At 32.8% G+C, this 26,164-nt stretch overlaps 2 protein-coding genes across 3 annotated transcripts; one reads left to right on the top strand and one right to left on the bottom strand.

Moving 5' to 3' along the window:
* The first annotated feature begins 465 nt into the window (after positions 1–465).
* LOC124542850 lies at positions 466–12,930 on the top strand. Its single transcript, XM_047120734.1, has 15 exons — positions 466–562; positions 1,172–1,289; positions 1,417–1,493; positions 1,758–1,927; positions 2,430–2,505; positions 2,721–2,811; positions 3,195–3,283; positions 4,577–4,690; positions 6,047–6,126; positions 7,193–7,366; positions 7,710–7,776; positions 7,936–7,979; positions 8,852–9,036; positions 11,721–11,937; positions 12,552–12,930. The coding sequence occupies exons 1-15, from the start codon at positions 469–471 to the stop codon at positions 12,663–12,665; spliced, it is 1,710 nt and encodes a 569-aa protein (XP_046976690.1). The 5' UTR covers positions 466–468; the 3' UTR covers positions 12,666–12,930.
* A 1,651-nt stretch (positions 12,931–14,581) lies between these two features.
* On the bottom strand, positions 14,582–24,422 carry LOC124543210 (protein Teyrha-meyrha). Of its 2 annotated transcripts, none has more exons than XM_047121326.1 (7): positions 24,363–24,422; positions 17,253–17,447; positions 16,384–16,549; positions 15,934–16,109; positions 15,613–15,826; positions 15,351–15,453; positions 14,582–14,918 (listed from the first exon to the last, which is right to left on the bottom strand). In XM_047121326.1, the coding sequence occupies exons 1-7, from the start codon at positions 24,363–24,365 to the stop codon at positions 14,732–14,734; spliced, it is 1,044 nt and encodes a 347-aa protein (XP_046977282.1). In that variant the 5' UTR covers positions 24,366–24,422; the 3' UTR covers positions 14,582–14,731. The 2 variants fall into 2 exon arrangements, with proteins under 2 accessions (XP_046977282.1, XP_046977283.1); XM_047121327.1 differs by having other exon boundaries at positions 14,833–14,918; positions 15,356–15,453.
* Between the last annotated feature and the right edge of the window lie 1,742 nt (positions 24,423–26,164).

Below are 26,164 nucleotides of genomic sequence, written 5' to 3'. Positions count from 1 at the left end.
AAAATATACATATAGAAAACTTCAGATTTATTTTCTTTAAGTTTAAATTTTTTTAAAAAACAATTTTATTGAAATGAAGTTGTAAGGTCCGCTGTCCATATTAACGTTTTATTCTATCATTGAACAATGGAATAGCTTTATTTATGTGTACCAGTTTTATGAAGTCGATGGGGGAAGGAACACTCGCCATTACAACATAACGTATCACAACAATTATTCGAAACTTTAAGATCTCCGATCTCATGTTTGGGTAGCGCATTGCGCGTATAGTATGTGGTTAATTTTTCTTGTCGTATTCTTCTTCAATGTCTAGGGATGAAGTTGACCACTAATCACCACACTATTATTTATTACTTTAGAAAACTATAGGTAGTAATTTACTTGCAATTAAGAAACTTGTTTATTAGGAATAAACTTAATTACAAACGTATTTTTTGTGACGAATACATAATATTCACACAAAATGTAATGGTCGAAATTCCAGACAAGCGTCACAGGAGCTCCAGTAGTCTTGCTGGAATTCTGGAAGGCGTTCGTTCTGAAAAAAAATTAGATGTTCGGGGTATGTTTATATTAAATAGCTTATAGCTAGCTAGCTGTATTTATATCCATAAACGCCACCTAAATTATATACATTTTAAGACTTGAGATAGATTATTTAAAGACAAAACGAAGTTTTATACAAATTTTTGCTTCGATACTAGATAGCTCCTTGGCATCACGATAAATTTAAACAGATATCGGAATCACAATTTGTGAGTTTGAGTTTCTTTACTTTGCCGGTAAAGAACGTGAGATATCGACCTCCATCTTCGTATTCGTCATAAAGTCATATGGCCATCTTGTTATCCTTACTTTTTCAATAATTATTATTAGTATGAGTAGGAGAACACTTTTTAAATGAATAGCGACCGAACTCTTGGCATGTTTTTGTTATTCTTTTTGTATTAAATTCTTATTTTATCCTGCATTTTAATCTTCGTGCCAAAGAAGTCTTCATCTTCGTTACAAGCTTACAGATTGCCTGATTGGTTGACTGTTGTGGTTTCTGCTTCTTGCTGGTTACTTTTGTCATAGTATTTACGAAGTTCCCTCAATGTTATTGCTTTAATCCAAAAAGTAAATTAAGGCTTTAATTAGTGGTGTAAATAACATTTGTTTTTTTTTTAAGCTTCAATTCCGGAAGTTGATGATCAATTCGCTTTAGCGGAAGCACGATGTGATAGTTTGCAAGAGAAAATTGATTTAGTAAAAGGTCTAAAACGAAAAAAGAAATTAAAAAAGAGAAGGTATATGATATCATTACATATAATTTCATTGGTAGAAAAGTATTCGTAGTTACCAAGTTTCTTAGTTGATGTAATTTATATGAAATTTGTTTGAATATAAATTTAATGATGGAATAATGAATTTTAGTATGACCACAATAACCGAACCAGTGTCAACAATGACGAACTTACCGCTGATTACGTTTCGAAGTCGGCCGAAAAAAAGTGAGTTTGGATTTTATTTTATATGTTGTGGTGCTTATTATAGGGATAAATAAAATTGAAATTTCACGGAGCTATTCGATGAAAAAGTTTGGAACAATTCGTAGGTTTCAGTTTTTCAGAATATCGATCCAATATTTACATATTACGACTTACGTATATTATACTTCATGGAATTGGCAGCAAACATATCCAAATGATAGATTTATACATACAAAATGGCTAGTCGTATATACATGGATATCGGTCTAGCGTTTATGTTTTCAGAAGTATCGCAGCAGCCGGAGACTCTTCGACGGCTTGAAAATGCCAAGGCAAACCCTCCCACAAAAACTACACGTGGGTATGTTGATCCTGCTGTGATCGAGCAGCAGCAAATGTTGAATAGAATTCAAGGGAACAGGCAGCCACATCAACAACAGCATAGACCGTCGAAGGCGAGTTTAAATGTAATAATTTCACTTGGTGATATAGCTTTGAGCAAGACCTTGTGTGGCTCGACTCATCAGGTATTCTGCCTCAAAAAAGAAAAACTTGATTTAACTTTGTTTCGGTTTAAAGCGTAACTATATTCACAGAAGATATAACACCATAGTTTCTAAGATTGGGGAGCTTAGGAAATGTTAACATTTCTTTCAGTGACAATTTGAATGGGCAATTGTGACCACTTCAGGTGGCCTATTTGCCGGCTTATCTATTACATGAAAAATGGTTTAAATATAACTTTCAGTTACTTTATCAGCCGTTAACATCATGCCCATTATTTTACTGATAGAATACTAAGAAAGAATGCACGGTTGTTACATAAATAACTAATCTTATTTTAATTAAACAAACTTCCCATTTAGTTCTTAGATACTCTTTCTAAAAGCCATAGTCTGAAATACTTGTATTAGATATTATTAAAAAAAAAACAATAATTTTATTTTTAATGTACAGTTAAAGTCGAATCGTGGCCCAGAAAATACGGCCCAATCACGGATGCATTTACGCCGACCTCCAGCTGATGGCGACAGTTAGTCTAATTTTTAATTTCTTTAGTCTTTATTACACGAGGACTAGGTTGACGAAAAAAAGTTGATTCTCCTATACGTACCTATAATTCTCAAACCACGTAAGTCAAAACCAAAGACAATATTTAATATTCTGTATATTTTTAAAGGAAATGTTTTTATAGTTTACTCCAAAAGTGGACGTTAGCGTAAATCATTTTTGATTTTGATCGACTAGGTGAGCAAGAAAGTGTGCCCCCAGAATTATGCGGCGAAGATGAATCATCCGATGATAAGTCATTCAACGAACAAAATACGTATTATTCACAGTGAGTACCTTTAACCCCTAAAGGGTTTGCTTTTTTTTCTCATAGAAATATAAATGATCCTAAAATTGGAGAGTGGATGGAACTATGAGAATTACGGTTGCGACTACTATTATTCACTTTCTATTTAATTTTTTATTAGCAAATTGTAATTTCACCTCCTAGAAAGTTGAATTAATTTAAATTCTTTTAAAAAGTCTAAGTTGAAAGTTTGTAAAATATTTAGATGATTTGGCTGATATTGTAATAATTTTAAAATTAATTGACCTTCAATTATACGGTTGGAACTAAAGACACAGTTATACCTCGAGGATTACTTAATACTCAGATAGGTAAGGTTTGACTAGTATAATATAAATAATAATATTTTTTTTATTTATTATTAGAAAAAGAGATTACCACAGTCGACCACAATCCAAACAAAGTAAGGCAAAACGAAACGCTGCAAACGTAAAACCGTCAGCATCACAAACAGGTAACACTAATAGTACACTTCATGAATGTATCAATGAAGGCTATAGAGTAAGAAGTACGAGATTTATTCTACGAATACAGAAATATTTAATATGTAAATTTAACTCAACGCCATCCTTCGTATAATAAGCATCCCGGTGCAACCAGTACTCTGGCGATATATATACCCAAAAAATATTTTTGGGATACCTTCTGGACGAATCACATCGATGATATTTTGGAGAAACATAGAAGGAGATGTTTAGAGCTCTCTCCCACGATGACTTTTGGTAGCGATGCTGTCGAGCGTTTACTAAACGCACGTCGTGCCAGCATCGCTACTTCATCGCTACAGGCGATGGACCTAAGCCGGGCCTCATCCCATTAAATTATTTGAGACGCCTTTATTGTTATAATATCATAAAATTAAACGTGAATTAGAGTCATTTGAGAACTAGAAGTAAGCCGCCATAGGTCATCACGTTTTATACCTCGGACGCAAAGCGTCATGGAAGTGATCTGATGTCACAATAAAATAAATAGCGATTGACTCAGCTTCAAATATTTCTAACAACTTTGTAAAACACGTTTATGATAAAAAATACATTAATGATAAGAGGGGCATTCCAGTGAATGATTTTGAAGATTAATCGCAGTACTTACTTGTGACAAAAGACATACAATGTTTACTTGGTGGTAGAGATGAGTGCCTTTCTGTATTGATACCACACACTCATGTGATATTCTGTTGTCATAGCGTGCATATCCTTGGTTAATGGTGACCACTTGCCTTTCGGTAGTGAAATGATAATTTTGGCCAAAATAAACAAAAATATATAAAAAAAGTCTATTTTCTTTACTTGCTCCATGGCAACTCTATTTGTTTTACATGAATATTTTTATTTTAGTGTTTTTTATATAAGTAAGTACCTAAATAATTAATTCATTCGAAATAATTCAAGTGTAGCTTTTATTTGTTAATAAATAGATAACTTTTTTTCTGTCTGTTTGAGCATTCTGACTACAATACTTTAGTATATAGTAGTATATTGAAATTTCTGTACAAAGATCACCATTGGTGATAAGCACCGAGATGGCTTAAGTAGTAAACTTAAAGATAAGATTGCTGATCCAAATAAATCTTTTGTATTTCATTATAAGGCATTTCGTATTCGGTGATAAAGTGAAATATTACAAGTTCTTGCAAACCAGTAGAAAAATGAGGAGTATTTTGCCAATACGACATAATAATGGGTGGTTAGCATGTAGGCCATGATATGTTATGATGATAATAACAGAGTGTTAAAATGAATAGGTTCAAAGGTAAGTGAATCGGAACGAGGGCAAGTTGTGGAGCTGTTTAAGAACGAAGCTCGCAGTCCGCGACAGCTGAACATCAACATTGCAAAGGAGATGAATAAAGTAAAAGGTAACATGCTGCTAAAGATCCAAACATATTTCTTACAGGAATAATAAATCTAAGAAATAACAAATCTCAACCAATGATATCACACCAGTTAATTTTGAAGTTAAACATGGTGTTCCTACGAAGTATAAGAATATAATAATAATAGCCTTTTATTCCTAAACGTAGGGTTATAAAAGGTCCCTATTGCCATTTGGTATAGGCCCATTGGATCCCATTCCTTCCAATGGGTGCTCCTAGAATGTTCCAGCTATCTGTTTCAAATCATCCTCCCATTTCCTGCCTCGACGGCCCCTATAAGAATAACCTATAGCAATAATTGCGCAGATTTGAAGTTGGTACGACTGCAATCATTCGTCCAAACGCTTCTATAATTGGAGCCACACTCCCACACAACTTCATTCTTACTGCTCACCATTTTCAATTTATGCTTAATCGCAAAAAAACAATTGTTATATATTGCTAATTGAAGAATATTTTTATGAATCTGTAACTTGTTAGTTACTCCTGATCGTGAATACTCCAATGCCTATGAAAGAACGAAAAGCCACTTATCGTGCGTCTGTACTCATTCCGATCGTGTCGGAATTTTTCATCCCATGATTATTAGAGTGAGAGAATAGAATGCACACAGTGTTCGCGCACACACTTGTATCGTTTTATAATATATCCTGGCTAGTCCCACTTGAGATTGGCCGCCATAGCCCAGGACGGTCAGGAGGATATTATATATTCCAGATCAAACTTAATAATTTGTAACACATGACAGAAATAGTAACCAGTATTAGTGTTATCCCAGTATCCACTTTTCGGTCTACCTACCTAGTATTGCAATAAAAATAACACAATAGGCTATTTGACAATGCGAAACATAAACTGTGAATTATTGTAATCAGTGTATATTATGAGTTTAAAAATGGTTATTTACTAAACAAACTTGAAAACAATACTTAATTTATTCAAAAATCAAAGGTTTGTCACGTGACACAAAACGCTCCTGATTGGCCGGGGTTATGATGAAGTCACTTTATTGTAAACCTTGCTTTTCTACTATATGTACCACAGATTAAAATACAGCAAAGTGACGTCACCGACCCCATTGCAGCGCCATATTGTCCATGTAGCGTTTTCGCGCGTTATTTAAATATGGAATTTTTAATATGATATTTTTCGGCAATATGTACTAGAAATAAAAAAAAAACAACTTTTACTGGGTTCCTTATCCTTAACCTCTACTAAATAATATAAAACCAGTCAAATAGCCTATTATCTATTCATAAAAAAATAAGAGTAACATAGTAATGAGTTGGTTTAAACCGAAATCATTGTCTTTGAGTTAATACAATTCATTAATTTTAGACAATGCCGCCCTATATAAGCAGGATTCGCCGAATGGTCCAGTGGAAAATGGGCCACAAACATATTTGAAGAAACCAAAGGTATCAAAAATTGCATTGAATTTTGAAAAAAGTTTGAATAGTTTTTGAACGCACAATTTACGGAGGTACTTTTATACCCGTTACGCAGCTCGACTTCATTCATGTAAAGGCCCCAATTTTGTTCTATGAATATTTTTCTCTTAATTGTAATAGTTGGAATTGAAATTAAAAAAAAAAACGTCTCACTAAACTATTGGAGACTGGTAAAAGCTAAAGAAAGGTATACTCAAAACCATCCTTTGATTTTGGAAGTTCTCTTTGACTCCGTCATCCATGAAAGTGCATACATATATGTGTTTTGTTATTAGAAGGTTTTTATTCTATCCACATTGCTGTAATTCGCTGCTAGGTGGCGAGCAGCGCCATAATAGGTACATCAAAATCAATGCAATTCAATCGATGGCCAAGACAATTGACTATATACCAATTGTTATACACAGGCAGAACAATGGTTGTATGTCTATGTTATATGAAGTGCAACATTGAAACATCTATATGGATGGTTTTCAATTTACGAAATGTGTAATTATCATAATATTCCAAATACTACTACCGAAGCACAAAAAACAAAATCATTTATATAGATGTTAGTTTTTTAAATTGTGAGGTCTCTAATAATGAATTAATTACTAATGAATTTTGAACAAGCTATATTAAGCAGTAAAAGTAAATGATTATGGATATTGAATAGATATAATTTATGCCAAAAAAGTGTTATTATACAATTAATAGATTATTTTCAATTAATATATTTGTTTAACATATTTCACTTTTCTAAAAGTAAGTAGCATCCCAAACTTCCAACTACAATAGGACCTTCATATTACAGAGGTTTAGGTGCTTATACACCCCTTCACCTCCACTATTCTTCAACTCATGTTGATGTTAACTCATATTAAAATTTATACATACTATGTTTTATTTAACTATAATGCGTGGTTCCTCATTGCAAATTTAGTGTTTTGGTTAAGTGCCATATATTCCTGTATCCAGTTCATAAAAGGTCTCATAATTTCCTAAAAGGTTTACAATAAACATAACTAAATAATGAAGTATTTAATTAAAGGGTAATAAAAACGTAAAGTACCGCAACCGGCACTACGAGTTGCCCACCGTGTCGTCTAAAATGAAGCGAGTTGTTCTCCACTGCTACAACGATAATTTGGCTCACGCCGCCATACCGTTCGTCGTCAGCAAGAGTTCCGCACCTTCCCACAACGTCGGTGTTAATCTTCAGCAGGTAAAATTAAATGAACTTAAAAATGTTCCATTTAATTTTGGACTTTTCAGAAATAGTGAAAGTAATTTCCTCTGTCATATTCGTAAACATATACTGGCTTACATGACCAGAAATGTTTTCACTCACAGTAATGCGTACTGTACTGTACTGTACTGTACTCGAATCTGTACAGGAGGTTCTTTAAAGATAAACTTGAAACTCGCTACACAATAGTAGAAGTGAATTGTTACAATTCAGGTGAATAAAACTGAATAAGCCTATGTTTATGAACAGTATCCATTAAATATTGATTCTGTGTATATATGTGTATATATATATTACAACCAGTATTTGTCTTGAGCAGATTTTAAACGGACTCAGAGTACAGCAGCCGATCTCGAAAATACCACTTACAATCGCTCACCACATGGGTTAGTTTTTAGATGTTATTGTGAATTATTTTAGTTTATTACTGTCAAATACTAGTTTCCGTCCGTCGCTTTAAACATATCTGCCTGCAAACGTGCCTTAGATTTCTATACTGGTGACAAGTTTGTATAAAGTTTAGTAATGATACCTTTCTTTGACAGGCCTACGTCATGTTCCCACGAGCGGAACTAAAAGCGATATGACGGTAAGTACGAAGGATAATACTTCAGTTATCTTGGCACTAAATTGATTGATATTGATCTATTCATGTTCGAAGTATAATAGCCAGTTCAATAATAGCTACATAGGGTATTCGTGCTCACAATAACTGAGACTAGGATTAAATCGGCGAGTACGTCAAGGCGAACAGTGCAGTGTAACACGATGCAGTCATTTGTTTCGTCTGACATTGCCTAATGACAGAGTAGCTGAATCAATGTATGCCATATGAACGTACTCCAATATAGCAAATGCTTCATGGGTACACCAATCTGAGGTCCCGGGTTCCATTTCCGGCCTCGACTCGATGTAGAAAAAGTTTTCCAGAACACAAGTTTAACACACGGTAGTACCTACATGCGTGTGTGATGAACGTTCGATTCTTCAATGCACATGTACCGTCAGATTTCTTTACACTGCCGTATAAAGTTTTTGGGTTATTAGGCATAACGTATCAGTAATTTTCTTACGGACCAATCTATAGAAGACTGTAAAATTCGACTTGCGAGCGTTTCATTTTAGGATTCAAGACAATGCTCGGTCATATTGAGTGATCGCACGCGGCTGTCGATGGGTGGATTGTCTGATTATACGTTACATAAAACTATATTTATGGATCTTTTTAACTTTGCCGTTTTATAAATTCAAATCATTTATATAATATTAATAAAATGTATGTTGGTAAAGAAGGCATACTTTTTAATTTCCAGGCAGGATATAATAAATACATGAGTTTCTTGCCGGTTCTTCTCGGTAGAATCTACATTCCGAACCGATAGTTGTTACATTACGATTCAATAGTGTTTATAAAAGCCTAATTGAATAAAGTTAATTTTGATTTTGATGTTAATTTCTCAGTCTCCGACGTTGCAAAGCAGTGAAATGAATGTTATCAAGCTGGGACAGAGGTTGCTTCACCTGCCGTCGTTTAAGACCATGTCCTACTGCCGGCTGTTGTCGCTCTACCGCGCGGGGAACAGCCTGGTGTCCAGGTTCCTGTGTGCCAACGGGCGGCCACATTACTTCTACACGTCTATGTGCGAGTAAGTTGTTTTTTTTTTTTTTATTATATCACACCCGTAAGAACTCTAAATCGACTGACTGATTTCTAGGCTCATTCCTAAATAATACTTTAGTTATTTTTAAATATTCGAATCGATGGTAGTGCTTCATGCAGACATGTTTTGGTCTATACAACAGGCTCATTCAACCGACGAACAGCAATAATTGTTGATGTTTATTCGCTGTGATTTTGAGCAGCGGATGTAAATACAGACAAGAGAGACATTATATCTAATATGTCATTGCCGTTGTATTCATGATGTAAGGAGAGGCTTATACTTCTCCAAAAGTGCTTGTCTATAAGCGAAAGTCTGCCCTTCTCACTAGAAGCTCTAGAAGCTATTGGCACCACGGCCTTTCTGAAACATTCAAATTAAATTAAATATCAAACTATATTCATAAATATTGTCTATGTTCAGAAATGTTTTGTGAGTATTGATATAGAGTAAAAATTCTTAGTTAGCATATTTTAAAAACATTTTGCTTCCTATAGTTCATTCAAGTTTTGCTCTTACAAGAAGTTACAAAAACTTGTGTTCTTTAATAATTGCCAAACTGATTGTGAGGTTTTCTTTTATTTGAAAGACGAATAGCTTCCGCTTGCCAAATTTAATCATAATAATTTTGATTTTTTTAGGTAATGATTTACAATAATTGTCTATGAATTAATCTAGATATTTGTATAGCCCTCTGTGTTACTGTCAAATAGACAGAAACTTGATTTTGACATTGACATATTTCAGCCGCATGAATAGACGCTATAAAATAAAGCATAGACTATATACAGCATAGACTTTTTTTTTCTCATTCGCCAATACAACTTATTGAGGTGATAACGGAGTATTTGAATTTCTAATACAAGACATATTTTACTGTAATATTAATCACTAAATTTTATAAGGATATTACGATTATAATATTGAAAAATATATTTATTGTTAAAATTCCATCCATATCAGCAGAAGGTAATCTTACGAACTTGATTAGCTGCTCACGTGATATTTTTTTGCGTATCGGCTTTTTCATGTTCAATATTTACTTATTATCATTACTATTGAAATATTTGAAACAAATTCTAATACTAGTTATTTTATTTTTCTTAATTTTTGTTTCTTTCCTCTTGAAACAGTTACGTCATAGTGTTGCGCCTTATTTTTACTTTAAAGCTGGTGTTAGACGTACGAAATTTAAGTAGAGGGTTTTTAAGATCGCAAACGCATTGACTCGACGTAGGTAAAACAAATAAATTTGCTCACACTGTATTGTGATTTCGTCGACAAAAGAGTTTATTGTGTGACAGATCTTGTTTATTATGTTATAATATACGTTATTGAAAATTGGGTGAAGCACTGGTTTATAGGAACCGAGGCGAACTACGACTACGGATTGCGAAGTACGCGCACTTACAGTGAGACACAGACGAAAAAAATCGTCGAGTAGTACGTAAATGTTCTGCTCGTACGTCTATCACCAGCTTAACAGTCATGTAATGTAAAAAAATGCAAAATTTAAAAAAGGAACGTTTTCGTTACAGATAATATCGTGGCCAGAAAAAAAAACAAGACGAAGGAATCAATCATAATTGTTTTTATGTTTCATTTTCTTATGTTTCTAATATTTCAATCGATACTATTAGGATTTTTTTTTAAATAAAATGTACAATATTTGCACAGGATATTTCGTGTTTTACTTTATCTTGAGTTATTTGGAACTTTGAAAACAACATTTTGTTCCACTTTTTTGTAGATAAGTTTGCTAGATTTGTGAATAATTATAGAAATAGTGGTGTACTAACAAAAGTAAGTTATAAATGTTCTGAAAAGTATTATATTATATTAAATTACGAACCATAAACGAGTAACGTAATTGTATGGTATTTTTTTAAGAATCAGTAATTAATTTGTGCAGTATAATAATACACACTGTTCTCAAATTAAGCATCAACGCTCTATATATAATGGGTTACTTTACCTCAGTATGCACGTGATTTTTGCAAATCATACTTTTCAAATGACTGTTGACAGACAAAATTTGTCGTAAATCTGCAGCGCTGCTTCACTGAATGTAAATTGAAAGCAAAAGAAAATCATTATTTTATTGACATTAAATATTGCTAGAAGCGACTTTCGTACAAAATTTTATCAGAATCCGTCCAGTCAAGTGTGATTGAGTATCAATTGTTAAATACATAAACTTTCGCATTTATTTAATAATTATGTAATTAAGTTTAAAAATATAAAATAAAACCTATTCCCTTTAATAAATGTTGTTTATTCAAAAAACACATTATGCTTGAGGTAGACTTCGCAAATCTTACATAGATTACCATGACGCAACGTATATTTTTAAAGATGATATTTATATCATGTCCTTTTTTATAATACGGCAATTACTAATTATTTTGGAAATCTGATCATATTAGCTGGCATACTTACTTGTTTAAGATATACACATTTGTACAAAAAAATATTCATAAATTATTAAACGGTCGCTTAGTAAACTGTTAGTACCTTTTGAATCTAAACATCAAATCATTGCGACGCAATATGTCATTCTCGATCGGATCAGCAGCTTATCGCTTATTCTGAGCACACGAAAATAGATCTTATGGTGGCGAACCTTTTCTTATCCCGACTGTTATTTAAATTATTATTTCTGGATTAAGCAGTCTAACGACGAATCCAGAAGAAAATGCGACAGCGCAGTCGAAAAGACGAAGCAGGAGTCAGGGGGAGAAAAAGAACCTAATTGAATACGTGGCGCTGTTCAGGGAGTACGAGCAGGTCGAGAAGCGCCTTAATGAGAACTATGATCCTGATCTTGAAAAACATAAGGACAGCCTGGAAAAGAAACTTACAGAACGTGAAAAGTATATTCGAAAGGTAAAATGTCGTATCGATACATTATTCTAGAATTTTGTACTTTTTCAAGTTTCCTGAAATCAAATATGATGCGTCATGAAAATTAAATCGTAATCATAAAACGGAGTGGTTATTTCTACAGGATTATAGTAGGAATAACATACGACCGTAGTCAACGATACTGGTGTAGGACCTCTTGAGGTAGTGGGTTAGGTTTATTTCATTAAGATTCTGAAAAAAAGGATCTTTTTATTGAAATTCAATTAATGCAACTAAAATATTTTTTTTACTTCATGTTAAAAATGCAATTTAAACTTAAATTGAAAAAAGTGGCAGTTTTAAATTCAGGTAAGTTTCGCTGATCTTTCACGACCTGCCAATTGGCTAAAATATGTGCCTAATCGCTTAGAAGTAGCGTCAGCGGTGTTGGTCTGTTATTGTTAGCACGACGTGTGTTACTTTAACTTTGTCTGTCTGTTAGTTGCTTTTCACGACCAAACCGCTAAACCGAATTTGATGAAATTTGGTATGAAGCAAACTTGAACTCCAAGAAGGCTATTTTTTGCCTAACAAATAGCAACCAACACCCTAAAACACGAGCAAAGTCGTAGTTGAACATATCTAAACATATATAGATCGTTCGAGATACGGGGGACGAAAATAATGCGGAAGATTTAAAGGCTACTATTGCGGACGAGGATTATCAGAATTTGAAGTTTGATTTACTATCAACAAAGACCCAACAGTGACGGATTATGTATTTATGAATGTGAGAAATTATACGTATATTAAATTATATATTGTGAATGAAACTGATGGATATTACAATAATATCTAATTTAATCACAGTTTTTTTTTAACTTGCAACATCTTGCGTTTGAAATGAATATAGATGTAATATTCTTGTATCAAATAAACCTGGATTTTCTTACTTGTCAATAATTAATTATAGAGACAAGACTCATGAGCTATATTATTAAATTTGTTAATCACTTATTTCATAAATTGCATTGAAACGAAATAAAGTACACCATTTATTTGTTTTTTTTTGTATGCACATACTGTACTCAATACTGACACTGGTTGTGGTCGAAATTCGCCTTTTTTGAGTACGTTGGATCAAGTTGTACTTCTTTTATTATAAATCGTTTCAATGAAATAAACGACAATATTCGATGTTCATGTATTATATCTAGATGTGTATGTATGTAGGTAGATCTTAGTTATGACTCGCTGTGCAGTACTATATTTTGTGAATGAATATTGTAATTTATTGTGTTTAATTTGATTTCATTGAAAAATATGTACGTTATATAAAAAAAGCTAAAAAGCGAATTCGATTGTCAGCTAATAATATGTACTCCGTTAAATCGCATGTATTTTTGTGTGGCTAGGCTAAGTTTAGTAAGGAAATGTAGTCTAGATTTTTTGAATGTGAATCGTTCGTATTTAAATTTGTTAGCAGACACCATGCTATGACGTAATTGCAATTTTGTCAATGTCAATAAAAATGTTTTAAATACATCAACGTTTTATTTCTCATGAAAATAATAACACCACAGATGATTAAATATGTATGGTAATCACCTGTGTACACGGGGCATTACGACGTACGATGTCACAGTGAAGCATGCATTTTTTAGACTAGTAACCCTTTAATACTAGACACAGATTAGATATTCTAAGAATACGATTAACATCAATGAAACAGACATATTTACACAAATATTATAAATTCAACAATTCAATTTTACCAATTATTCGATTTATATTAAATCTGAAGAATTCTATTAATAGGTTAAAATGGACACATATTTACAAAGGAGTTTTGATAATTATATATAAAGGTATGTATATTTTTTTTAATCGAGGAAGACAAAGCAGCTATATTAAACAATTAAGATTATAATTATAATAAATAAATCAACTATATTTTAAATTAACAACACGAAGCAAAGTATATATAAGCATACAGTATATTCCACGATAGGAAAAAATCCACATTGTTTAATTTTGTGTTTCTGTAACAATTATTGTAATCATATGTACGTACACGCTATTTAAAATACGCGCGGTAAAAATATGTTGCGGATTTAAGCGGTGACGCGATGTCATTATAAATCTATACCAAAACTTACTTTTGTTTAAAACGCTGAAATTGCTGAAATTTTAAAACAATTACAAAGTGAAGATATGATTGGCTCGGTGTCCAAATATATTTTAAACATTTTGATTAAAAGCTAAGATAATACTAAATTACATTACATTCTCAACTTCTGTTTAGTCTAAGTATATTTATGATACTATTTTTTTTAGATATTTTAGGCTATCGTAGTTACATTATATGTACATATCTTATATTAATATTTTTTAGAAGTAACCTTGGCAAACCTTAATAAAATCCAACAAAATGATAAGATTAAGACAATAGTCATAATTAGTTTCTTTTGAAATAATTATTTATTATGGCTATATTAACTTTAAAAACACAATTTCGAAAATGATTACGAGGTTTTAGTCCATAACAAAAGAACTACGAAGTAAGCCAACATTTTGACGTGTCGTTGTTACTCGTCCACACTCAATTTTTTCCTTCTACTAAAAGAATGAAACCTCACGATCAAACTGCCTCACTCGGATGACATTGTGTCAAGGGTCTGAATACACCCAAATCATAGATATAACGATAAGTATTCGTGATTAGTAGCTGTACTCGTACCGAACTAGTAACCGATGGCACAGAAGTCAGTTACAGTGACTGCTAGACCATCCGGACACAAAAAATCATAGAATATGATTAAGGAATAAAGTAGGTTTAGTTGCGCGAGTCTGTCGAGGAAGGCATTTCGCCGTCGATCTTGTGGCGAGCGTGGGCGTAAGCGTCGGCGAGCGCGGGCCACGCGTCCGTGCCGGCGGCCCACTCCGACGTGCTCACCTCGGCCGGCCTCTCCACACTCTCCGTCTTGGTGCACTCGAGTGACAGAGGCTTGGGGGTCTCAATCCTGTATTCACGATAAGGATACATTCGAATTTATTTGTCATGAGTTACTGAGCCATTTATTTAAAATAAAAGCTCGACTTTTTTTTATTTTAACTAATTTCTGGAAGAAAAGTTTACTACGTCTAAAGACAACGACGTTGAATTATATATGTATTTAGCAAGTTATACGTGTAGATAGCGTCCATACATTGGTTATTCTACAACCAATAAATGTTCTTCACATCGCTACGCTCTACTTAAGTGAGTGAGCCAGTGTAACAAAGTTCTAAGATTCTAAAATAGTAACTTAATGTATAGAACTTCTACAATAAGAGTCTATGGCCCATTGTTATTTATAAGCAGGTGGCGAAATCTTCTATTTTAATTGATATAAATTGAAAGTGTTTGTGCATTAGAAGGGAATTCGTTTGCGTGTGATGTACTTAGAAAATACCTCACGCGTTCAGGCGACTGCATCGTGTCGTTGGTGCTCGAAATTTCAAGATCTTCAGCGTAACTCAGGTGTATCTTTTCTCCATCGTTGCGTGAGTCTTTTTCTGAAATACAAAAATATTTACGTAAAATATTATGACGTACACTTTGCAGAGAGCAGCGTTTGCTGCTCCAGCATATGTTTCTAGTTCCTGACTCATAGTTGACAAGTCAACCAACTAGTATAAGGTGCGTATTACGTGCTTATGTTATAAACAACGTACCGTCGACGTTTATGGCAGCTTCCGGCCAGCCGAGCGAGTCGCCCTCTACATCCACAGGCTCGTCCTCAGCGTCGTACGAACGAGACTCGCGTGGACGCTCCTCGCGCCTTTCATCTTCTAAGTCGTAGCCGAGCATGCTTTCCACAGTGTGGTGACGCTTGCGTGTACGCAACTTTAGTCTCCTCTGTCGGTTTGCGCGGATACGTTGGTAGGTCTGTTTATAAAATATACTCTCATTTAATAATAAATAAATCATACTTTATGAATTATAAAGTGCACATTTATATCATATTTTCTTTAAAATAATGTTCTTATAATTACCTCCCAGCGAGCATCCTCATCTTGGTGATGAAGCGAATGTGAAGGAGCTGCCGCTTCGCGAGGTATCGCTGTTAGGCTGTACAAATGCTGCAGTTCTTGCAAGAAATGCGCCTGCGCAACGCCTGGTCCGAGTCTGGCTCCGCACACGCCGCAAGCGGACTTACGTTCACCGTCCGCTGTCAAAAGATTTAGTTGTTAATGTAACTTAAAGTTGGTATTTTGTGAGAATTATCCAAGATTTCTAGGATATTGAAAAATTAATAAATAAATATTGGACAGCATCACATACACTACTCTGACTTCAATGGAAGTAGCTAAAGCACTGGTGCTATGGAAAATCAGAACAGTACCACAAACATGAACTTGTTTTTCTACAGCGATTCAAGACCGGTGTACATAATACTCGACCACGGAGGTCGTCATATTGAAAAATTAGGTTATATTACTTACGCGAAAATAGTTCATGGGAGTCGGAACAAGTAGCGGTAGCTGGTTGGTCCTCGTCTTTGCAGGGCCGCGGCGAGGCTGAGGCCGCAGAGCCGGGAGAGCTCGTGTCGTCGCGCACCGCATACGTGTGCCGATAGAGCGGCGGAGTGCTGTTGTCGTCGCGGACACCCTAAACCAAATTGCACTCTAGATCACCTCAATAACAATATGTCGATCAACCATTTTATAATGATTTGATGAAAAAATAATACCTTTTTCATTAAGATATTTATTTATTACTGCCAGACACACACTCTTGTTACAACTCGAAACAGAGCCAGAGACAAGAAGGAAGTAAGAAAAAAAGTATTTTTTGACACTATAGTAAATGGCGCTACGTGTACGATTTCAATATATAAAATAAAATATTGTACAATTTACTAATTGTACTTAATTGCAACAAACCAGATAAAAAGTGTTAATACATATTCAAAACAAAATGAATAAAGTAGTAGTCTAAATCTGCGTGTCTTCGATTAGATCTAATACAGACAGGACACCAAAAAGGCTCTGTATGAATAAGATATACAATAGCAGATATTCTGCTACAAAAGTATACATAGCTTTAGTATATACAGAAGTAAAAGTATATAGCGTAATTAGTCGTTAAATGAGAAAATAACTTAATAGTGGCAACTTAACAGTAATAGCAAAGGCAAAAGAAAACTTAACACCACAATGCGTTTACTTGTGCGCTACAAAGCGATACTCAGGATCAGGATTATAAAAATTATTAATTTCGTACATCAATTTAATACGACAAAGTAACTCTGAATATTAAACATATAAATAAACTGGTTATTTAATTCGCATTAACTCAAAGTTATACACACTCTTAATGCTTGTCCGACGCTTTGTCCAAGAGCATATTGCTCCCCCAAATGTCTAGCAAATGCTTTTCCGGGATAAAGCGGATGAAATGCACCTCCTATCGGTCGAAATGCACCACAACCGAAACTCTGCAGCGCTGGGTGCAGGAACTGCGGCGCCATATGATGAAGGAAACCCTCCATGATAATCGCAGCCGTCTAAAAACAAATATCTTGTTAAAGGATGAATTATAAAATGAATAAATCGCATAGCGCAACATTAAAATATTATATGACAATAGAACACCAAACTATCTTCCTAATATTATAAACTTGAACGTTTGAACGAACGAATGAATGCATGTTTTATGGATGAACGGATCTGAATGTTATTTGGCACAACGATAGATTAAAGTTTGAAATGGCACATAGGTACTTTTGATATGCCTAACACTTGCTTTTCCCCACACAAACGAGCGAATCCACGAGCGGAAACTAATAACATAATAAATCTATGTAATATGTCAACCTGTTTTTATTATTAGTTAAAGAACATTATTTATCTGTGCTTTTGACTCAGTCTGTAAAACTGTAAGCTTTGAATTGAATTGAATACCGATATATTAACACAATAATATACATGAACTAATTCTATGGAATAAATAATTTCAAAGATTGTTCTAAATTATCTTAAAAATACAAATAACAATCGTTGTCACAGTACTGAAGGAAGAAACAAAAGCATTCCGATCACAAAATAGTAAAAACGTTTCCTTCATAAAAGTAGTCGTTTTAAATGACCCAAGAGAAATAAACAGAAAAAGATTAACAGCCGTCAAAGAATAAAACCACAAGAATAGTTATAAGTGTTTATTTTGAAAACAATCGTATTACATGTTTGTCGGGAGCGCTCCGGCCGATAGTTCGGGAGGGCTTCCTCCTTGAAACAATAAACGTCCTCTAAAACACACGTATGTACGTGATGCTGACCACCGGTTCTGAGAATTGCGTAACATTTAATTTTGGTTTTAAGAATACATTCCTTAGTATTATGACGGTGAGGATGCTTGCCTTATAATGTTAAATGAGCAATTAATAATTATATGCACGTAAATTTGTATGTAGCTAACAAAGTTTTGCTCTTAAAGGAAATATATATGGTTGATTTTTCAGAAATGACGGAATTTTTCACGGTTTTTATTATTATTAGTTATAAGAGTAAAGGCTGATCCCCCAGAATCTATTTTATAACAAAACAAGACTTTTCCAACTGGGATGACATTTACGATTTAAAAATTATCGCGTAGAAATAAAAAAGCGACAACGTATTTTTAATAATATATAATTACTATTATTTTTGTATTTATTTATGTTATAAGTTTATTTAGAACACTGTCTTTGCAAAACTAATTAATTTTATGATCGTTTATCTTGTTTTTATATAAAAGTTACAAAGTTAAGTAAGTAGACGAGGATAAAGTTATTAATAATTACAAGACAAGGAGTACCTAAACCTGTATAAATAAACATTTATTTACGAATGAGTAGACTTCAAACAGCGATGTGTCTGTGGTCGTTGATGACAGCCCTTACTGTGTTGGTCTCCAATTAGTCCTCAGGTATTAGGTGGAATGGCTGCGTCGTAATCAATCGGGTAGTAAACAATGATCTCCTTTGAGTCAGGTGCGAGTTCTGTTGGCCTTAGCTTTAACAAACACGGAGCCACGTGTCTGATGCATTTATTTGTTTTCTTTGTAAACACGAGACATCGTGCAGACTGTACTTTGTTACGATATAGCTCGTATATAAAGCACGATGCATTGCTGAAATATGTTTATCACGTGTATCTTTTCAGCTAAAACTTATGTCATACCAGAGGGATTATAAACCAAAAGGCATGTATGGATGGCATTATCAATGGATCGCGCGGTGCATTATAGTGAAGCATTAAAGCATATAGACAATCAAAGCAAGTTACAAACGTTTAAAAAAATATTTATTTACGTCTTGACAAACTTTTAATTACTGAGCACAGTATCGGAAAATTTAATATATATGCTCTTTCTCTTTTGAATTAATAAATAAAATTAATTGTTAAATGTATTATTATAATTAAGTATCGCAGCATAATGTCTTCACATCATAGTTAAGGTCTAATTCAGCCGTTATAAATACGATAACTTTGCTGCCGAAGAGAATTTTTCGAAATACTAATTCGATTCATGAGATTTTCAAATTATGACCAAAAAGTTCAGAACGGATGCAGGATATGCTAACCTGGTATATATTTTTGAATTAAATATTATAATGTCAACGTAGATCAAAAGAGTTTAGGTCTTGGGCATTATTAAAACAAATGTTGCCAACACTTTTAACAAATCACTTTTTTCATAAATATTACGCCCCCAAAATTATCTTCAGTAAAGCCCGCGGTCACTATTGCTTATTTGAAAAGAGGAGTAGGTAGATAAATATACCAACTGCATTAAATAAATTTAGAATAATAATCACGATTACACTTTGCTATTTATCGTATATATTTATAATTAAATAAGCGCATCAAAATATGAGGTGGGCAGAGCGTCGTGTGCGGGAAAATACATTACAATACGGGCGATTGGTTATATAAGAGGTCGCTTGATTTATTTATTTAAATCACTCAAAACAATAATAAAATGCTGTGATCTCAATGCAGAGTATTTCCAATCCAAGCCGCTGTTAGTTTTTACTATGATTAACAAGTTAGTGTTATGATTCCACGTTCATTACAAGAAATCTATTTATTTATTGTTAATGGGCAGTAAAATCAAAATATGAGATGATCGCGTACAAATAAGGATATAAAAGATCAATACTGTGGCGCTGCTGCCGTTAGAATCACACCATAACTATACCGATTTGCTTTGGAGTAATCGAAATTGTAATTCAAACTGAGCATGCGACGAGGTAGTTTTGCAATCAACGCTACAATCTTACCTTAATAGGACTCTGTAACGTTTGCCGCACTTCAGATTGATAGGTGTTATGCAAATGACCTCTTACGTGTTCCGTTGATCCAAATACAAAACGATCTTAATGCACTTTGCATTTATATAATTGCTTGTGACATGTTAAGGACCAAATAGCTTTCGTATCGTTGCAATAGTACTTTCAATTTATTAAATAATTGAAACGAATTAGCAGCGAAATTGTTATCATATTTCTAGATCGTTGCATCTTGAATCTTCGGAATTGGTTACTGAGGATTGTATTGGTTCAGCTCAGTAAGGTCTTTATTGCTCATGTTGATATTACGAGTTTACATGTATATTTTTATAAAACTGACGATTTAAGGAGAAAACAAAATATAAAATCAACAAATAAACTTTAAATGTTGCACTTCTGGTCTCAGTCGACTCCTGCGGTTTAGTGGATACAAAAGTAGTAGATTTTCACAGGACACATACAGGTTATCCTACGACATTTTTCTTTACTGCTGAACCCGATATAAATTATAAACACAATACATATACTCAGTAGTGTTTGCCCGGATTTATACCTGTTCCTCGCGACTGTTATTTGTATGTTTTTATTCCTTTCCAGGTCTCGAGTTATCTCTCGATTATTCATTACAATCAGTTATGTAGTTCAATCCAGTTAAAGAACAACCATATAAATTTTTGTGTTATAAATCTATAATCATGTAAAATTGAGAGTCGATAATTGTTTAATAACAAAAAATCCTTAATGATTTTAATATCATTTAAAAACAATTATTATTATCATTTGATACCTAAGTAAATGTGTCATAATATTTTAGTACCTATAATAGAATACAGTATTATAGTTGTATTCCGTGGAGTACCGTTGCTCATCGCTCCATACACCACAAGTATAGAATAGAACAGTTGGAACGCATTATACGCAACGATCATTTCTACCGTCATCGTTACGTGCAAACCTAAACAATTGAGAAAAGAATATGGCCGCCGAGCAATAAATACACCTACTAACGTAAACTTTATGAAATGATACATTTGGTGCACTCGCCTCTGTACGTTTCCGTTTGTCTATTTTTAAACAAAGTCGAGTCCTAGTTGAGGCTAAGCACGTAACTACTTCAGATATCGAACCTATACAGATATCGAAAAGGATACTAACTGTTAGATATTTTAGGGTTATTACGTTATATTTTTTATATTTAAAGTTGGAGGTTACACATTACACATGTTAATTAACTTGATCATTTGTAATTGCTAAATATTTTAATTATTGTTGCGAAACATCTGGAAAGAGCGCTCTGGCACGTTTTGTGTACTTCTCTGGGTAAGGTATTTAGGTGATCTATACAAAATACAAGAAATATTTATTTCTTTCATTTGTAGGAAGAAATTTATGGATTCTAAAGTTCTTAAATATTAAACTAGTGAGGACACTAACATTTTCATATACCACCAAGAATAAAAATACACATCAAACATTAAAAACAATTGGCAATTAAGTGTAAACATAGAATATAAACTCTTAATCTCATATTATTGTAGTTATATATTCTGTTAGTTTGACAATCTACTAAATCATAGTTCGGTTTATAAAGTATTATTTAAGAATCAAACCCTCTAATTTTTATATATTTCTTCATTGCCGCACAACTTTGGAAACATCCAAAGAAAATTTAAAAGGCTAAATGTTGACTAATTAACAACTACCATAACATAAGAGATAACCATTTTCACCATCATCAGCCAATAGCAATTGGCTATTTGACATAGGCCCATAAACCTTTCGGTTCTCCGTGTTTTGGATCTAGGGCCCCGCCACTTTCTTCATGTCATGGGTCCAGCGGGCTTGAAGGGTTTAGGTAATTCCAATCCGTGGTCTTTAAAATTTTGCTACATCAGACTTCCAATTATCTCAAAATATTCTCCGGGATACATTGTGGAGATTTTCCTTCACTTTCTTTAAGAACACATTTTTTTAAAAACATCTTAACATTGCTTTAAAAGTGACTCCATGGAGTGAGAATATGAAAGGTGAAAATATGTTTTCGTTGGAAAATACTTGAGAAAAGACCGTCGGAGAAATTGGTCCAGATTTCATGACTGAGTTTGTTTGTTTCTTGATTGTTTACTGTTTCGATGTACCATTTTATAAATTGAGTTTGTTTCACGATAATGTTAGCATAAAGTGTAAATAAATGTTTCTAGTGGAGAATATAACTATTTTATAATAATAATCAAATGACTAATGTTTTAAGGTATCATGAATTAACTGTGCGTTTAGCTTTCCGTGTCGTAAAGCGCTGACTGAACATTGATATGGCTAGACCATTACAGGTAGCATTTAACATTAAATGAAATATAAAATTATAAGTTTGAAATAATTAAATTAATTTTACTTTAATAGAATAATAATCCGTACGTTATAAATATAATAGAAAAAACCTTTCGAAAAACCTTTAAGCTATGAAAATATTCTTTAAAAAAAATCCCGTGTATTTTTTTATAACTCTTACCTTAATTTATACCACAATAACCTTAGCCAAGAGATATATAATTATTTAACAAAACAAATTTTTAGTAATCCAAGTTCAAAATGATGCCTGAGAATTTTTCTATTTTAGCCAATGTAAATAAAAAAAAACAATTTAACAGTGGTTTTCACAATAATTAAATATATTTTATATTAACGTTTAAATATATAATTAAAAGATATAATAATTATATATTGAAACAGGTTATACCTATTATGTGAACAAAATAAAAACTGTTTGAATTAAAAAAGACTGTCATGGATGATAATAAAATCGTTTTGTATAATAGTTTAGTATGTTTCTGACTTCTGACTGTGAATAGGCTATTTTTCATTGATTTCAGTAATAATTGGCCAATAAGTGGGCAATAAAATCCAGCGTGTAGTGGTTGAAAGAAATACTGTTGGGCCTGATTTATGCGTGATAGGAATGCGCCCCTTTTTCAATAAGCCACGCGATAAGAATCATTGCCTAGAGCCGCGGAACGGCGGCCCGACTATGCAATTAAATTTTTTTCTCCAAAAACGAAGTTCTAAATCTTCGTTACGTCTTTTATTTAACACAGAAAGTATTTTTCGTTTATAAAAAAAAAAAAAACTATTGAATCTAGATATATATTTTTTTAATTTTTAAATATCTTAAACAAGTATTAAAGACATGTATTATACGATTTAATACTCCGTCTCATTAGTGTAAAAGCATAAAATTAGTACTCGTAAATGTCCCACTGCTGTACAAAGGCCTCCTCTCCTGTTGAGGAGTAGGCTGGGAGCTAACTCTGCTACTCATCCACTCTACTCCATTGTAAGATGGTCCTTACAAATGTAGCAGAAATGGATTATTATTTTCTGTAGCATAATATTAAATTGAACCTAGTTTTCGGTTTTAAGGTGAGATCTACTTGAAGACAATTGAAATTACAATACTAAGTACATATTGTCAGAGATCGTTGTAAGAGTATTGAAAATTTTGCTGAATTCGTTGACTATACTCATTACGTGCCTTTCACTATCCCTTGCGGTCAGATATGATTTCAGTGTTATCTCTCACTATTTTAACATTTATTTATAAAAAAATTACGAATCAATAAAAGATTATTTAATAAGACTTTATTGTGAATTGTAGTTCAATATTAAATATTATAATAACTTATTTGTGTTTTCTCTTATAAGTATTATGAATATTTTTACTAAGTAATACTGTATTTTAAAGTTGATAAAATAATACTCAATCTCAGATAACTAATTTTTTTTTTAATAAAACTATAAATTGTTATAAAATTTTTTTAATTTTACGATTTGTTATTTATTATTGTAGTATTTTTCTCGTTATCTATAGAGTAATATATAGAGTAATATATACATTAAGGTATATATGTAACGTAAAAGGAGGCTGATGGATTTAACAAAATATGTAAGTCACAGATAATAAAAAAAAATAGGGAAAATTTTGCCGTATATATCGCATAACTAACAAAATTATTTGAAGCTGTAAAACAGTTCACAACCCTTATCTAAGATATCAAATAATTTCCAAACGATTTTCAAGTATATATTTACCAAATTTTCAAAATCAAAAAATGGAAAAGTCGCAATGCGTAATTGTATATTTAAAACTCATACCATTTATTCATATTAACATTGCGACAACGTCCCCGACACTCTCGACGCTGAGGGTCTTCTGAAAATAATGGTTCCGAAGCAATCACTAATGACGTTTATTTAATGAAACTAAACTTATCACTCGTACTACAACACTAATAACGTATAAAAGTAAAGTATAATGTATAATATTATTATGTATGAAACTGAATTACGTATACAATTCGTTATATAAATATTTACGTATTTAAAAAAATACCTTTCTTTCCTTCAATAAGTCACACGTTTTTATAATGAATACATGTAAATAATAAACTATTATTAAAATTAGTGAACTGTCTTTACTAGACATGATAATGGTTGCCTGTAATGTAACTTGCAAAAACTTTTCAATTAATGTTAATGAATGTATTTTTAATGCTCAATTGATTTATTAAAGTACACGGTCTATCATGTAACATCAATTAAATATTTTATTAAAAATTCCATTTAAAAAAGTCTCTAAAATCGTATAAAAAGTTAAGTATATATTTTAACTTATTCGTAAGAATAATCTGAATTTAATATTTTCACTATATTTCTCACACAATATTTATTAAAGTTTATTTAACACTTACCTTCTTTCAATAACTCCTACACAAAATACGCGGTTTGAGTTTTATGACGCGCGTTACGTGCTTTCAACGTGAAAAGCTAGCGACGACTGCCGGGCGGCAGCCGCTGGGCGGGCCCGCTCGCGACACGCCCCATCACACAACGAAAAAAATAACAACACTCAAAACTTATTGGATTTCCACGAAACACCTCTATTCTCCTCTTCTAGTAACAATTTATATCGCATTTACTGGCGATTTGATTAACGTCATCATTCTGTTGAATTATCGACAATTGCTCTTTTCAGATCGATTTTGTAAGTATCCACATAGCAGCGTCGAATAAGAAAATTTAGCATTTTAAACGGTTTCGTTTTACCTAAAAATGTAAGAAACCAAACAGGGCGGAACGAGGAGACCTCTCCCTGGCGCAGATGTATGTACAAGAGAAAACAAATTTATCCAACGAGGATTTGCATATTTATAACGATATGATCCAGAAAGAACTCAACGCTTTAAAATGATTACAAATACGTATTGAATACAACATCATAACATTTTTAATAATATCATATCTAATAGAATACTATTGATAAATTGTTCTGAAAAAAGAATAAAAAGAAATCAATAAAATAGACGTCCTTTAAAATTTAAAACAAGGAAATTATAAGATAAGTTAATTATAATAATATGCCGTCATACAATAATCCTTTTAATTGTTAACATAAGCGATCTTAACAAAGGTGCTACGAACACGCTACGCGTTGTTGAAAATTATTGCCTGACGAATAACATTTATTTACAGCTATTATTGACGAAGGAGTAATGTTTATGACAATTTAATTATTTTTATATTAATTTATACGTAGCAGACATAATATTTTTTTAAACTCCAAAATCGAGTAAAAATGTATTTCTTAGGGAGATGAGTGAACAACAATTTAGTTTTGAAGTAATGTAGTAAGGTTGTTAATCGGTAAACTGGTGACATATCAGTGCAACTATAATAACGTAATTATTTATTACAAACACTCAAGCCACGAAAGGCAATAAAAATGAGAAATTATTTTTAATAATATTATCGGAGCAGGGCGCGGGCCCGGTGACACCACAATATTTTGGTGACGCTAATACCGACCCTTATTACCGGGAATTCCTCGCTGGCAAGTAGTGGGTAATAATAATAATCCCTCGACTTACTTTATGACCTCTTCGCAATTTTATGTGAGA

The sequence above is a fragment of the Vanessa cardui genome, chromosome Z (assembly GCF_905220365.1).
Source record: "Vanessa cardui chromosome Z, ilVanCard2.1, whole genome shotgun sequence".
Classification (NCBI taxonomy): Eukaryota; Metazoa; Arthropoda; class Insecta; order Lepidoptera; family Nymphalidae; genus Vanessa; species Vanessa cardui.
Note: the sequence above shows the minus strand (reverse complement) of the source record. Positions and strands in the feature narration are given on the sequence as shown.